The 17,319-nt window shown below is 41.7% G+C and overlaps 1 protein-coding gene across 1 annotated transcript in view; it reads left to right on the forward strand.

Annotated features, from left to right (window-relative positions):
- The first annotated feature begins 6,220 nt into the window (after positions 1 to 6,220).
- Positions 6,221 to 17,319, forward strand: part of EXOC2 (exocyst complex component 2) — an 80,446-nt gene continuing 69,347 nt past the window's right edge. The window contains exons 1-4 of the mRNA XM_033154468.1: positions 6,221 to 6,280; positions 8,630 to 8,789; positions 9,584 to 9,760; positions 10,662 to 10,788. Coding sequence (XP_033010359.1) covers positions 8,672 to 8,789; positions 9,584 to 9,760; positions 10,662 to 10,788 — 422 coding nt within the window. The 5' untranslated portion in view covers positions 6,221 to 6,280; positions 8,630 to 8,671. The remainder of the gene's footprint in view (positions 6,281 to 8,629; positions 8,790 to 9,583; positions 9,761 to 10,661; positions 10,789 to 17,319) is intronic.

A 17,319-nucleotide genomic window follows, 5' to 3' on the forward strand; every position in this document is an offset into this window, starting at 1 on the left:
AAGTTAAACTGGCTCCCTCTTTGCTGTCCTTCCACCAGTAGGTGAAGATTGGGAACTGACTGGTTTTAGGTTTGAAAGGGCTCGTGCCATGCTGTTTTTATTGTAATCATTTGTATATTTAAAACATATTTTATATGTGTATGTAGTTGTAATTCTATTGATGTTTAATGGCTTTTAAACTATTGTCATTTCTATGTTCTATTCTTTTTTTTTATCATCTGTAAGCTGCCTTGAGTCCCACCAGGGGAAAAGGAGGGGTATAAATAAATATACAGCGGTACCTTGGATCTCGAATGGCTTAGTTGTCAAACAAATCGGCTCCCAAACACCGCAAACCTGGAAATAAGTGTTCCAATTTGCAAACGTTTTTCGGAAGCTGAACGTCTGATGTGGCTTCCGCGGCTTCCGATTGAGTGCAGGAAGCTTCTGCAGCGAATCGGAAGCTGTGCCTTGGTTTTCGAACGGTTTTGGGAGTTGAAGAGACTCCTGGAATGGATTAAGTTCGAGAACCAAGGTACCACTGTATAATAATACAAGCAATAAAACCACCACTTTGATTTGGGTTCAGAAATGCTCCAAAAGCCAGAGAAGCTGGTATAATAATGGTCCTACAGGATGCAACTGTCCCACTGACAGAACTTTCTGACTGCTGCATTGTGAACCTGTGAACCAGCGGAAGTTTCTAAGCCATCTTCAAAGGTGCCCTCACATAGAGCACATAGAACCAGCCAAGCCTAGATGTGACTCGAAGATGAGTCACTGGGGTTAGGCCTGACCTCTACAGACAGAGCCACAGTCGAAGCTGGTGGAACATATTCCTGGCTACTGGTCTACCCCAGCTAGCACAGGGTCCACAGAAGGACTTCCAAACAGCAGGAGGAAAAGATGCGTCGCTGTAAAAAGCATAGAGTTGATCATCTAATCATCTGGGTAAGTCATTTCCTTGTTCACACTGATATTATTAATGTCCTGAGGATATAAGGGAGAAATGCCCATAGGAATCAATGGAGAAATCCAGGATTCTAATCTAGCTACAGCTGGGCATATGTAACATCCCATCACCCAAATTTGCTCAGCAATGGAGAGAAAACCCTCAAAATGGAGACAGACAAATAGCCCAAAGACTGAGCGGTGGATATGGAATGCTCACTGACCATTGAAGGGTGGGAGGCAAGAGCAAAACTATGCAGGCCGGGACGGGAAATGGAATGAATGGTCTGGAATCCTGATCACAAACACAACATACTGCAATATTCCGTTGCAGTGGCCCGCTTTTCATTTCCATATTTCATTTCCAACTAGAAGCAAAGTTTGAACCAGGACTTCTTAGTTCATGTCGAAGTCCCTTTCTTCCTATGCTGCGCTAGCTCTCTCTAATGGTCATTTTTGTAATATCTGAGGAAGAACCCACATCCATTAAAATGGGCATGATCAATTCTCATAAGAACCTGTGAAGGGACAGTCATTAAGCGGAAGCACTTGTGAGTTTGCTGCCAAGAGGTACCCAAGATATCACGACAAAAGGCCATGACCGCCGGTCTGTGCACTCGGCAAGGCCCGAGGTTCCCCACATCCCTCCTCGCCAAACCACACAGTCCTCAAGCCAGCTGTACAGATAGGAGGAGGAGGAGGAGGAGGAGGAGGCGACAAGCAGCTTTCTTAAATACACACACACTTTCCCACCCCCCACCCTCCCGGTACCTCAGCTGAGTGACAGCCTCTTGATGTTGCGTGCGAGTGAGTTCAGCTGGTGCTGTGTGGTCTGGGTGTGTGGTCTCCAGCTTGGCCGAGAGGCTGCTAACAGGGTGGATGAGAGAGAGCAACTCTGTTTACTTTAATTTATTTCGGATGCCGGAACTGTGCCCAGAGTTTCTCCTGAGCTTGATTCCACAGTTAGTGGCAGCAATCCCTCACAGCTGCAGCACAGTCTGAAATATGTGCTGAACTCCTCGACCAAGTGCTTTTGCAGCATCTGCTTCAAGTCCAGCCTGCTAATCCCCTGTGACTCAGAAATGTTAATGGCATTGCTGAGTGCTGTGATTATTTTGGTTTTACTATGTCAAGATAGGATCTCCCTCTTTCTTTCTTTCTTTCTCTCTCTCTCTCTCTCTCTCTCTCTGAATCCTGGAAGATGTACTTTTTGTGAGTTATTTAATGCAGGAATTTTAAGATATGGGAAATATGTACTGTAACTATGAAGTCTGATACGGCAGGTCTTTTTAAAGACGTGTGTGTGTGTGTGTGTGTGTGCGTTTAGCTGTGACATACAAAATTGTAATCCAGATTCCAGATCTATTTGGGTCATGCAATGAACCTCAAGTTGTGCAATCTCATATTCATATTTTGACCCTTTCCCATTAATTTACATTATATTTTGCTCACTGCTTTAGAACTGGTGAAATGCCAGAAATTTGCTTTTATTTTATTATTTATTGTACGTATTGATATTATACCATAAACTACTTAAAAGACCAGTTTATTGGGATAGTAAAGCACATTAGGAATGCTAGAATAAAGATGCAACCCTATATACCTCCTTACCTGGAAATATGCTCAATGGGACTTACTTCTGAGTAGAGACATAAAGGATTGTACTGAAAAACAAAACAAAAAACCCTATTCAAAATTAAAATGACTTGTCATTTGCTAATATTTGCTTGACGTGAATGCCGGTTACGACAAGATAAGGCAAATTAACCTTTAGTTATTTAGACTGTTTCTTTGTATGTGCTTATCTTTTCATTTTAAGTAGCTTAGAGATATTTGAGAATATTTTTTTTTGAACCAAATGTAACATTCATGACCAATACTTGTTTAAAATGACAAGTCTCCTTTCATTATTCAAATAAACATGCATTCACTCTTAATATGACTTGGAATTCCAGCATTGTTTAGCTTATTCATTCCTAGTCTTTTCTGGCAGACTTGCAGGAATGAACTTAGTATTATTGATGCAGCGATGAAGGCTGTAATATTCATAGCGGTGGTGAAGGCTGTTGCAAATCTGTGGGCTAAAACTCTCCAAAGGGATTAAGGAATATCACCATCATTTTTTTAAAAAATGTATTCAGGTGGAGGGGGGGAGTGCCTTACTGTTTTAACTTGTGTCTACTATATTTCTGCATTTATGTTGAATTCTAATTTTCCTTAATTTGTTTTTGTATTATCTGCAGTGATCTCAGATCACAGCTTGGAAGAAGCGAAATGGTTCACCATTTCAGTCCCTGCCTGCAGGTTACAAAGCAAGTGACATGACACATGGGGGAGGGGGGAGGGGGGGAAGAGGAGAGGGAAAAATGTAAACAGTCATCGAATCTTAATTTAACAAAGTTAAATATAAGTTCTTTGGGGGAGGGTCATTGCTCAGTAGTCAGTGTAGACAATACTGAACTAGATGGGCAGATCATCTTCCGTCAGTCTAAAGCAGCTTGCTTTGTTCTTATAATGACCAGTTGGAATGGATGCCGCGTTGTTCAGCAAACCAGTTACATAAGAAGTAAAACAATAATAATGCCATATAGGTATTACACCTTTAAAACATGAGACAGCAGGGTGACTGTATTTTTAAGACAATGCTTTCTAAGACTCATTCATTCAGAATACTTCTATCCTTATGTAGTTCTTAAAGCAGCTTACAAAATATTTGCACAATTCAGTCACATTCAAAAACTTTTGACCCATACTCAGAAATAACATTTATTAACAGTGTTTATACACATTTATGTTGAAGAACACCCCAATATGCTTTCCATATCACTACAATATCAACAGAAGACAGAATACATTTAAGACCTCCGTAATGACCAAAATGTGATTTCATCCATTTAACAACTAAAAAAAAAATGCCAAGAAAGAAAGAATTAAAATTCAGACCCAACATTTCTCACTCATTCTTGGTCCTCCCTAGTGTTGCCAAGACAGGAGGCCCACTGAGTTCCTTTGAAGTTAGTTGAGTATCACAGCCTTGGAGTCAAACTCCCCATCTTCAGCAGATGAGTTCAAGGATGTGGGGTCGGAGGAGAAATTGCAGACAGAAGCACTGCCACAAGACTATATTTTGGTGCCAGTACCCCACCAGCCTAAGGCTGTCGTATTGCCATCCTCTGACTCAGAGGACTCTATCGCAGAAGCCCCAGTTACAACCAGTCTCCTTCACTTGCAACTGGGACAAAACTGCTGCTCCTACATGGGGATTGCTCTAAGGCTGACAGTTGCTGAAGCAACACCCAAGCACTGTTCTCCTATCACATTGAGGATGAACGCTGCACAAATCAGCTTTGCTTTGTTGCTGTGGAGGTCAGCACTTGCAAGACACTGAGCAGTTGAACTTTGTTCAGTCCATGAAGAAGAAGAAGAAGAAAAAGAAGAGGAGGAGGAGGAGTTTGGATTTGATATCCCGCTTTATCACTACCCGAAGGAGTCTCAAAGCGGCTAACATTCTCCTTTCCCTTCTTCCCCCACAACAAACACTCTGTGAGATGAGTGAGGCTGAGAGACTTCAAAGAAGTGTGACTAGCCCAAGGTCACCCAGCAGCTGCATGTGGAGGAGCGGAGAAGCGAACCCAGTTCACCAGGTTACGAATCTACCACTCTTAACCACTACACCACACTGAAGACAGTCTTTCTTTACTGGTTTCCATGGATGGCCTCTAAAACCAGGGAGAGGGGCTAAGCAGTCAGAAATTGCTCAGCCTGTGATGGAGTCAATTCTCCCCTCATGCATACCGGTACATCTTCTTAAAAACAATACTTTTTGTAGATGTACTGCTTTCTCATATGCAAATTTAATCAATTGATAAATATATTAAGCACTCACAAGATGTAATTAATGTGTAACAGTCCTAATGTAAACACAATGTTTTCATTGCCCAAGCTTTGCTTCTTTTAAATTTACTTATTTTGCTGATAATGGACACTGGTCAAACTCAAAGCACTATAATACTCTTGAGTCTTTTCTTCATGCTCACCATTCCAGTGCAGTTTTTAAAAAATTGTTCTGCAATAAGCACGGAAATACCTGAGTAGAAATATTAGATTTTGAGAGGCTCAGCATTTTTATTACATGAATTCATACTGTAATGGAAAGAGGTACAGTGTGCCAGCTTCTGAAATCCAATAAAGCGTGCTGCAATATTTTCTAATATTACTGTCTAGTATAGTCTTAATTCCAGTGCATCACCTGAATGCCTTGGCATTATAGACTAAGGGGAAAGTGGAACTGGGGGGAAAGAATAAATACGGAGAAAATAAATATTCAGCATATAATTTCCTTCATATTAATATTGCTTTTAAAAACACACACATACTGTAATAGTTTGGGCCTTTATTTTTGACCCTAGGATTATTGTTCTCCCAACATGTCTTATTATGCATAAGGATGTCTTTTACTTGTGTAATTCAGTGAATTTGTGCTCCTTGCACAGTACTCATGTTCTTACACTTTGGCCTGTTGCATTTCAAACTTTCAATAGGTTAGAAAGTTGCAATCTCCACACTCACACACCCCACTGAAAGTATCAGTTCAACAACATATTTTTTTTTATTTTTTTGCAACAGTTTTAACATCCCAACCTGTGTGTAAAGTTAAACCCACTGAGTCTGGACTATAGTTCCAGGAAGCTCCTTGCACATGCTTGGCAACTCCGCAGGTCATCAGGGTAGATGGTTTTGCAAATTGCAGAACTTTCCGCCCTCCTAGCTTCAACGATCTGTCTCCTCGCCTTGTCTGAAACAACCATTGCGCGGTGAACTTTCCATCGACAGCCTCTCGTGTAGGGAGCACTGCAAATAGCGCGCATGGGGTCGGATTTGGTTTGGCAAGCTGAGATATAAACAAGCTAACAGTGAAATAACATACTGAAATCTGGGGTAGCATACCTGAACCAACAGCATAAGGATAATTGTTTTATGAATGCTTTGCTACTGAACGAACAAAAAATAATAATAATGAAGTGTGTATCACAAAAAAAATAATAATAATGAAGTGTGTATCATTCTGCCACAAGGTAGATGGAGCAGCAGCGCTCGATCCTGGCGAGGTACATGGAAAGGAGCGAGGAGGAGGGGCGGGGCAAAGAACTCTGCCCCTTCCTCCTCTCGCGAGCCATTGGCTGCGGACGGCTGAGTGGCAGCGCCGGCTTAGCCAGCCAGCCGGCGCTCGCCCCGGTGACGTCACGTGCCTCGGCCTCCGCTCCGTTGCGTCACGTGCGTGGCTGCGTCAGAGCCCCCCTGCGTAGCGCTCCGTCCGCCCCTTCTCCGCCAGCTGCGTTTCCGGCGGGAGGTAGGTCTCTGCTTGAGTGGCGTTTTAGGGAGCGGGGCGGCGGTTGCAGGCTTCCTGCCTCAGGTGGCGTTTGACGGTTGGGAGAGGGTCCTTCACCGCCACCACCGTTCCCGGCTCAGCTGAGGACGAGCCCGGCTGACGCGTTGGGTGGAGTTTTTATTTTTACATTATTTTATTTTGCCAAGAGGGTGGGGGGTGGGGAGGGAAGGAGTTAACTGGGAGGGAGTTTTTGTTTGTATTATGCGTTTTTCTGTTTTTATCTTGTATTTTTATGCTATGAACCACCCTGAGATCTTCAGATGAAGGGCTGTATGCAAATTATATATATATATATAATACAAGTGCACGCGCGCACACATATGAAATAATAATATAAGCATGCAATAATAATAATATGAATAATATGAAATAATAATAATACAAGCACACACACCACACATACATACCCCACTGGCCGGCTCGTGGGTGAGCCTTGGGATGCCACCATGCGCTTTAGGCTTTCTTGGCCACCAGGCTCTGTCATGGGTCATGGCCAGGCTAGTGTCACAACTCAGACAGCGCGCATGAAACATGCTCTGGTTCAGCATCCTTGTACAGTCGTGCCTTGGAAGCCAAACAATCCGTTCCGGAAGTCCATTCGACTTCCAAAACATTCGGAAACCAAGGTGCGGCTTTCGATTGGCTGCAGGAAGAAACCGTGTCAGACGTTTGGGTTCCAAAGAACGTTTGCAAACCGGAACAATCACTTCCGGGTTTGCAGCGTTTGGGAGCCAAAACGTTTGTCTCGCAAGGCGTTCAACTTGCGAGGTATGGCTGTACTTGATCCGGCACTTGCAATGCCTAATCCTAACCTTGCTTCGCTCGAAAGTACTGTTTCACCATGTTCAGCGAGGCTTTACCCTGGGGTAAGCTAGTGAAGGATTTGAGCCTTGAAGCAATTTATTGTTGCCGCCATTGCTTTGAGCCTGGGGGTCATGCACATGGGTTGCTCCATGTCACCTTTTTAAGCCAATGTCTGGCTGTTCAGTTTGCCTAGTGCAGAAGGCCTGGGTAATTTGCAGTAGATGTGCAAGGTTTCTGATTCCAAACTTAAACTAAAAATAGCAGGAATGAAATAACGCTCCCCCCATGCCCTAAGTTATACTACAGAATTAAATAAATTTAGTACTGTACTCAAATTGATTTAATTCCAAGTGCAAGTCTTTAGAACCAGGCTCTTTTTAGTGTGTGCATCTGTCTTTCTAGTAAAAGACCCCAAGCCTAAGCCCAGTACATAAGATGGACCACCACTGCTTTGCCACCCTCCAGGTGGTGATGGTGTTGCCACTTGCTGGATGCAGTGACAAGGGCAGGGGAAGCATTGGGTTGGCTGGGCAGGCATTGATACATGCATGCTTTCACCTGTGACTACCATTCCACTGCTTCCTGCATCCTTTGCTGCCATACTCCCAAGTAACAGCAGCACTGCCACATGCAGAGGAATGGTGCAGTTGTGGTACCCCATCTCACACACTGCAATAGTGCACACACGAAGTCTGCACAACCCAGATATATCCTGTAGAAAGAAGGGCACTGTGGCAGGTAATTTCATGCTTCCTTTTGAGGAGAATCATTTTGGCTCGTGGTTCCTTTCAGATATCTCTGACAACAAACTGAATGCCCAATACGTTAATGTTGCCCTAAAAGTAGTTCCATTGGAGTTGCTGACACAAGTAAATGGAACTTTAATTCCCAATTCTCATCATGGGTGTGGATCTAAATGTCCAACTGGTGTAGCAGGAATCAGGGCATTCATGTACAGGCCACCCACATGGAGCTAGTAGTTCACACAGAACTGGGAGCCTGGCAGTGATCCTGGGAGCTCCCAGGGTTTTCAGATGGGCGCCACCATGCATCTGACCCAGCCCTAATTTGAAAATTGAGAAGTTTCATCTTGATATTCCTTAAGAACCATCAGTACTTAAGAATTAAGCACACCTTAGCAAGCCATTTTAAATCACACAATTGAGCATTTCTAGGTTTTATCATAATTGGTGCAATGTAAACAAAGCTACAGGGAACCAGGCAGAGGGACTTCTCGGTAGTGGTGCCCGCCCTATGGAACTCCCTCCCTTCAGATGTCAAAGAGATAGACAACTGCCAGACATTTAGAGGACATCTGAACAGCTTTTAATGTGTGATATTTTATTGTATTTGATTTTTGTTGGAAGCCGCCCAGAGTGGCTGGGGAAATCCAGCCAGATGGGCGGGGTACAAATTATTATTATAATGGGTGGGGTACTTATTATTATTATTATTATTATTACTGCTACTACTACTATAAACATTTTCACTTTTTTCCTGATTTAGACTGCTGAATATATTGGTCTTTCATCAAAGAAGAAAGCTATAATGTCTCACACACGCAAGCCCCCTCTTGTGACGGGCATTTCTCCCAATGAAGGCATCTCATGGACAAAGGTCACAATTCGAGGAGAGAACTTGGGAACGGGCCCAACAGATCTAATAGGTAAAGTCAAGTAAGCTGTTTCCGTTTTGATGGCAGTAGTATGCATCCAACAGAGTTTATTTGGAAATGTGCAGTTGTTGATAATTTAGTGGTGTTATGAAAACGCTTGATAGACAATAAAATGTTGTTGGTTTTTCTTCATGAAGATGAAGAGATCCTTTCCTAAATACCGGGGGGGGGGGGAATTCAGTGTTGAGCTAAAAACAAACGTTCAGTTAGCTTGAGTATTTCCATTTGCATGACAGAACAACCCCTCTCACCCCACGTGCTGTTCTGGGGGTTCTCTGGACACCTCTGGAGCCAATTTGAGGGGTGGGGAAGAGGGGGGAGCCCTGTTGCAGAAGTGCTTAGTTAAGTCAAGCCCTGGGAAAGTATTGTTGCTGTATTTCTTCCTGAGCTTCCTTTTTCTCAGATCATGTGGAAATGATGGGTCAGTAGGGATGCAGTGAAAGGTTTTCTGTCAGGGGAAATTTAATTCGCCCCCTCAAGTGTCTCATGTCCCCAGTTTTGAGAATCACTACAGTAACATGCCACTTGTTCTCTTTGAGCAAGTTTGCTGTGTTGTATCTGTATCCTCACTTTCACCCAGTGGTCAAGACTGAGTATTTCAGTACTGGCTTCTAATGTTTATGTATTTAGAGCAACACTTTAAAAAATCTTTCTGGAGTGAATCTGTAAGACACTTGAGATGCGTTTATGAGCTGAAAGCACTTCAGGTTCCCCCGATAATTATGAAATAAAAAATATCCACTGTTAAGCAACTTTTGTTCCTCTGCTTTGTGTGACTCTCTCAGGCTTGACAATCTGTGGACACAACTGTCTTCTGACTGCCGAATGGATGTCTGCCAGCAAAATTGTGTGTCGAGTAGGTCAAGCTAAGAATGACAAAGGGGACATTATCGTCACTACAAAGTCAGGGGGCAAAGGAACTTCCACTGTTTCTTTTAAACTCCTGAAACCTGATAAAATAGGTATGGTTAAATTATCCATTTATTTCTCTTTCTGTAAGTATTGTTCTGTAATAAAAAAAAGTTTTGTAAAAAAAGAAAATCTTCATAGGATATGCAAGTGGGTTTGTTGAACAAATCGTAAGACTGTATTTATACAGATTTATACTATTGGCCCATCTAGTCCAGTTCTGTCAACTCTGACTGGCAACAGCTCCCCAACCTGTCTCAGGCATAGGTTTTATCCATGCCTGGTACTTGAACTTGGTATTGAACCTAGGGCCATGTAGAGTATTTATTCTGACCTTGAACTTCAGCTGTTCTATGTAAAATCTCATGAATTCAAAATACTTGAGCTTCTCTTGGTTGCTGATCAATTTTTAAATTAGGCTATCCTCATACTAGCACCTCAGTCTCATGGACTTCTGTTGTATCCAATGGGCATTCCACTGAGTTTCTAATAAAACTGCTTGGATTATATGATTATACACATGATGTACTGGCACTTGATAGCATAAAATATATTTAAATCTTTCTGATGTTATTTGGACACATGTGTGCATTTTAAAGCAGGATGGAATGTAGAGCCAAAATTAAATGTATTTTTTGCCAGTTGTAGTTTTCCATGTGCATTATAGATACAGGAAAGCAAACAACAACAACAACAACCCACCATATTTTATGTCAGGTGAGAAATCCAAATAAAATCCTCTGAGAACCATATTGCTCTGTAACTCTTTGGCTGCAGAGGTAGATTAGGAGCAGTGTGAGAATTGGTTTCGAGGTTGCTTTTACCCTATTTCCCCCCAGACAATTATCTAAGTATGCATTTTATATTTGTAGGACTTTTTGACTTAATGCATGAGAACTTCATGATGCTCGACAGAGTTTATTTTTCTAAGGATATATCTTTTGTTTTCTCAAGGTATCTTGGATCAGTCTGCAGTCTGGGTTGATGAAATTAACTATTATGACATGCGCACTGACAGGAACAAAGGGATGCCCCCTTTGTCTCTGCGCCCTGCTAATCCTCTTGGTATTGAGATAGACAAGTGAGTACCAAGTAGTGTCAATTTACATTCTTACCTGACTTCCCTGTAAGAATTCAAAAATATTTCAGAATGTGAGATTTGAATAAAGCAAGACTATAGCCTGATTTCACTTTGCCAGGGAAAGATAGTGTTTCTTCACTTTCTTATTCTGTAAATGGGAAGAGTAATTATATTTCTGTCTGAGGTTATGCCCTATCAACTCAGGAATTTCTGCATGTGCAACAGGTCTTTTCCCCCTGCATGTGTCCCAATCCCTCCCCAAATCTATTCTTGACAGTTAAGGGGAACCCCCAAAACAGATAATGTTTTAACCAACTAAGTCCTACCTAGAGTAGGCTCATTGAAATTAATTGAACTGTTAGTCATGTTCATTAATTTCAGTGCATGAACTCTTGAGTGTGGCTGACATTGGCTACAACCCTTAGTTTTCATAACATATTTAATATTAGTGTTGTTCATATTTTTACTAATGCAAATATTTCCACACCACTTTTTACTTACAGAGAGGAATATGCAAGTGGTTCACAGTAATAAAACATAACAAATCTAGTTAAGACTTCATAATATGTGAACAATTTTAATAGCTGTGGGGGATGATAGGATGAGGTGGCAAATGACCTGAGATTAGCTGTTAAAAGCACTAGCTAGTTTTATGTGATTCTGTTTAGATTAGGATTTGCAGCAGGAGTTGCAGAGTAAAAATATATTTTCCATCCATCCATCTTTTTTCTTTCTTTTTTAGTTTTTGTTGAAATGCTAATTTGATTCCTAGCCACAAATCTTAGTGTTTTTATGCACAAATGCCACATTTATGCAAAGGTTCCAGTAGTTGTATTCATATGAAAAACAGTTTATATATATTTAAAACACTTGCTGTCATAGCAAGTTAAGTGCTGCAATGCTACTCTAATATTGCAGATGAACATACCATGAAGAAGTAGATGCAGATAGCTGGACACTTCGTCAGCATCCCCGAGGTTCCTGTCTGGTGTACTGTCCTGTCTACTTCTGCAGTCCTAGTGGTGAAGGAACCAGCCAGGAACGAGAACAATGGATATAGAGATCTCTGGCCATGTGGTAGACATAGCTGTGTTCAGGAGCTCCTTAGGGTCAGTGGTGCTGCAAGGGTCTGCTGGTGGCTCCTTGTCCTAGTCTTCCATTGAGGACACAACCAGCTCCAGGTCTGAGCAAGGCTGAACATTGATACTTGCACAGTGGAGGGAGAAGGGGCAGGCTTTCAGACAAACCAGCACAGCAAATAGTGCTCATCTGCACTTTCTAAAAAAAAAAAACAAAACTAGGGATATTGACATACAACATATGACAACATAGTAGCATGTGGCTAGCATGTGACCTCAATGCTACAATAGCAATTTTAACAAAAATCTTTCTAATCTGGGTATAGTGTTTCTGCTAAATATAGCAGACTGCACTTACTACCCGGTATGTATTGTAGGTTCAATCCCGAATAATTTAGGTCAGTGTTTTTCAACCACTGTTCCGCGGCACACTAGTGTGCCGCGAGATGTTGCCTGGTGTGCCGTGGAAAAAATTGAAAAATTACTTTATATATAGTCAATATAGGCACAGAGTTAATTTTTTTAACATTTTCTAATGGTGGTGTGCCTCGTGATTTTTTTCATGAAACAAGTGTGCCTTTGCCCAAAAAAGGTTGAAAAACACTGATTTAGGTTACTTTATGCAAACCTCTGCAGCAGTGGAGAACCAATTCTAGCAGGAAAGCCGTTCTTCCATAATGGCTAATGCTTGGATCCTAAAAAAATTAACTTAAGGAAATTCACACAAGGAAAGCTTCCTGCTCTCTCCTAACACCCACTATAGAACAAGGTCACTCAGGTTTCAGACTTGCTATGGAAACCCAGACCTCAATAAACAGTTACTCCGTGCTGATAAAACTGATTTGTAGTTCCTTTCTTCTCTGACATGAATACGCATTCCCTAAAATATGACAGTAATGAGCAATCCTACATATACTTCATCTGCCTAGGACTGGCTAGGAATAATAGTACAAAGCTTGTGTGTGCTTTGTGTCCAGTTACTATGTCATTCTTAGGCATTTCTCAAAATATTCCCAGTAGCACTACATGTCGTCTTATTAGTAAATTTAAAAATGGTTTCCATCTGCAAGGTCTAGCTTGCTAAGCATACACTGCCACCTAATGGATTATGTGAATCTTCTTTTGTGTAGGCAAAGTTGACAATCATATCAGAGGTAGTTTTTTTTGTTTGTTTGTTTATATGTAAATACAATAAGGCTGTCATTCAGCAGCTCAGCTGGGAAGCTAGCTGCAGGTTCAGTTAAATATTTTATTGTCAGCATCAGAAGTCAAAATCTTACAAGGAAAGAAAACTTTTCATAGTAATCTATTTTTTTTTCAAATAATATTTATTATATTTTCCAAAAACAACAACAAATTAACAAAAAGAAACAAACATAAAGTCCCACTTTTCATAGTAATCTAGGCAAGGTGGTGCCTTCATAGGCCTAATCTGGCCAGTGTTAAAACATTTCCAATGATTTAATTGTGCTCTTGGCTCTTCAGTGGAATGGATCAGATTTTGCCCTGTATTTGCCATCAGCTGAAGGTCCTTCTATTGTCTCCCACTGTCTTATATGGATGCAATCAGCAATAGTGAAGTGAGGTTCTGCCACATCAGTGTTGCCCTTAGGCTGGGTCCAGATTTGCCATTAGCTGTCCTCTGGAATGTTTCCAGGGGCCATCCTTGTCCTCTGTACTACCATTGGAGAAAGTCCTTGTTAACACCTTTGGGTTTGTCCTGTTTAGTCTACTCCAGCGTCCTTTCTGCTGGTCTTCTGCATGCATGAGTAACAGAATACAGCTGGTACAAACGTTTGCTCCTATGAGTCTGGCGGTGGGTGGGGGGGAATGTGAATGGTTACTTAGTTTGTTTATGGTGGTTGCCATTCAGTCTTTATTTACTTAAAATGGCTCTTCTTGACCTATAAAATCCTATGGAATCCAGTTCACGTGACTTTTTGCTGACAGTGTCCAGTAGAACTGCCTGGTTTTAGTTTTTTAATAGATTTTACATGGCTTTGTGCACAGAATCATTACCCCTGGGTGGTTGATAACTTTTTAAAAGCTTTATTTGTGAGGCACAGATTTACATTTCTTCTTACATAAACCTGTCAAATTCCTCCATATAACTAAATTCTCTCATGGGAAGCAATAGTATTAAACTGTTTCTTCTGAAGCATTTGCTTAAATGGAGTATTCTTGCACCCAGTTTCCAAGCTAGGGCTGAAATTGTAGCCTGGCAGCACCTGGAGGGCCAGAGGTTCCCAACCCATGACTCCGGGAGAAGGAAAAATTGCATTCCTTTTCTGTCTTCCCATCCAACCTCAAGAACCCTGCTCATCCTTAGGGGGAAATAGGTAACCCAGGCTACCACCTACTTTATCCTTTCCTCAAGAAGCAGCCTCTGTCTTCTTCAAACCTCTCCTCTTCTTACCCCATTTCCACAATTACTTCTGAGGCTTATAAGACATCAGGAGGAGTCTGAAGGCTTTCCCAGTCTTGCCAGCCCCACCCCTGCATTTTGGCAGCCCATCCTAGCCAATTACTGGTCAGGCTACTGAAAGGCAAGCAGCCAGTCCAGCAGTTCCTTCTCCACAGTTAGTTTTAGATGAGCCAAGCAAAGGCGTCCAGGAAGAATAGCAATGACAGGTATAAAAAGAGAAGAGAGATTAGAAGAATAAAAGAAGCACTGCAGATTATCAACATACTGATAATGAATTTAAAAGAGGAAATCATCGTGACAAAAGGAAGATGATAAGAGGTGGAACGAAGATGGATTGTCCTTAAAAGCTATAAAACAGTAATAATGAAACATGCAAACCCACCAAAAATCAAAGAAGAATTAAATGTTATGCAACAGTTTATATGTTACCCTTTGGGGGCGGAACATAATATTAATACAAAATGCCAATACAAAATATAACAGTAATACAAAGTAAATATTAGTACAAAAGGAAAAAAGGCAGAACAGTTAATCAGAACAATATAGCAAATATCCAAATACCCACCATTCACTTTCATGGGCAGCTTCCGGCGCAGATGTAATTCCCAGCATTCCATTTGGAAACTGGGATAACTCACACTCCCCCCACCTTTTCCAGTCTCTCATTTCTAATCAAGCTCATTCACAACAGTAGCCTAGGGGGAGTGGCCTCAGCCCTATCAGACAGTGAAAGAATGCCCCCCTAAGCAGTCATTACTTTGGTGTCAGCCCCTTTAGAGATTCCCCACCAAGACTGTCCTGCCAGGGGTCTCCAAGTAGATACACTACCCCCCCCAAAAAAAAAACTAACCACAGCTATAGCAAATTCTTGTTCCTCATTGGTGGGATGAACTGTCCAAACACTATGGCTCCTCCACAGGATGCATTTCTGCGGGTGCAGCAGAAAAGGTCTGAGGGGGAACCTAAAGCTAGTCTCCTCTTTACAGCTCTCCATAGTCCTGTTAACTACTTGTCTATGACTCAGTAAGCCAAGTTAAAAAGCAAATGATTGACTACTCAGTTTGGCGGATAACTCAAATTTTCAGTGATCTCTTAAGAGCACATTCAGTGGAATGACAGTAATAAGAATCAGATTGAAAGGGGTCTGTACATGTTGCATAGTTGAGCTTTGGAATTATTTACCATGCAATGTGCTGATGTCCACCAACTTAGATGGCCTTAAAAAATTCATGGAGGATCTACCGGTAGTTACCAGTCATGATGACTCTGTTATTACTTTCAGGGTTAGAGGTACCATAGCTGATATCCAACTACGCTCTACTGAGAGTAGGTCCCTTGAAATTAATGGACTTAAGTTTCCTATGTTGATGGACTTCAGTAGGTTTGCTCTGAGTATGACTATCATTGGCTATCATCCCATGATGACTCTGAATACCAGGTGCTAGGGAAGAACAATAAGAGAATGCTATTGCCCTCATGTCCTACTTTTTAGCTTTTTGGACTAGATAGGCTTTTGGTCTGATCACAGTTGTTAAATCTGCATGTGATTAAGACATGCATAGCCTCTGCTGTATCTGTCTCCCCCAGAAGAGGCCATAACTTTCAAAACAGCCGAATCTTGTTAAAAATAAATAAATCTATCCATAGTCGCCACTTAACTATCCAGGAAAAGTAATGGATCCAGGAGCATCTGCAAGCTAAACCCAAATGGTGGAACTGCAGTCAAAATAGTACATCAATCTGATTAGTTTTATCAATAATGTAAACAACACTCCCTTAATTTGTTTCACTTGGATTTATCACAGAACAAGTAATTGTGTAAGGCAGAGCTTTCCAAATTGTGTGTCATGGCACATTAGTGTGTCAGCTACAGTGTATAGGTGTCACGGGACAGTCAGAACAAGGTTGGGAGCAAAGAGGGGTGCAGAGAGGAGCGACCAAGAGGCTGTGGAAAGCAGTAGGGAGGCTCAGGGACGGATGGAGATGGAGAGATTGTTGTCCGTTATTCCATCAGCAGTGGAGAGACGGGAGAGGAGCGTAGGCGGGTGGGTTTGCCGAAACTATTATGTTGGGGGCGGTCCTGCAAGCGGCCAGTGCTGGCAACTGACAGTGAGGGTTCGGATGCTTGAGAAATGAGCTCTGCTTTGTAAATATGTACTTAATAAATACTACTCTAAAGCAAGCCGGCTAGCAAGTGGATTTTCTCGTGAAAGGCTCCCACACAACCCTGACAGTAGGTATATGTTCTGCAAACACTGCCCAGTGCCCACGCTTCTCCCAGGCCTGGAAAGGGGTTAGTTTAACCTCCAGTTTGCTAGTAAAACTGAATTACTGTGTTGTGAAATAATGCATGTCTAAAAAGTGTGTCACCAACATGAAAAGTTTGGAAAGCTCTGGTGTAAGGTGTGTTTACCGCTCAATGACTGCAGAACCGAGGAGTTTATAAATCAGCATTGAAATCATGGGCAGCTCATTCACAACATTAGTATTATCGCTTAATGATGACGTAATAAGTCAGCGACTTCCATATGTGAATGAGCCATAAGGAATCCTCATTGCCATAGATAATAATGCCATAGCACCTCCACCACAGAGCTTTGTTGAGTGATCATGCGACAAGAAATCAAGTGGTGAACATGCATGTGTGAATTCCCCTTTAAAAAGCTATTTATGTGGAAACGTCCCAAAATTCTAAAGATGGTGCTGCTTCTTGACATACCTCCAGTGGAGCCAGCCAAAAGCAAAAGCATTTGAGGTTGCATTCTTCTTGATGTGACACTTTTATTTTGTTTTTAAGATAAATTAGATACATAATGCCATTTTACATTTTCCAGGCGGCTCAGCATGGTCTCTCTTTGGTTACAAGCTGATTTTTGCCACCCCGTATTTTGACACTCACCTCTCAAGTAAGACATATATCATATAGACTCACCATTGTTACTGTTGCAGTCTGGCTATGGTACTTGAGCCAGTAAGCAAGTCCTAGAAATTAATTTGACAGTGGAATGGAATGAAAACATAACACAC

The sequence above is a fragment of the Lacerta agilis genome, chromosome 7 (assembly GCF_009819535.1).
Source record: "Lacerta agilis isolate rLacAgi1 chromosome 7, rLacAgi1.pri, whole genome shotgun sequence".
Lineage (NCBI taxonomy): Eukaryota > Metazoa > Chordata > Lepidosauria > Squamata > Lacertidae > Lacerta > Lacerta agilis.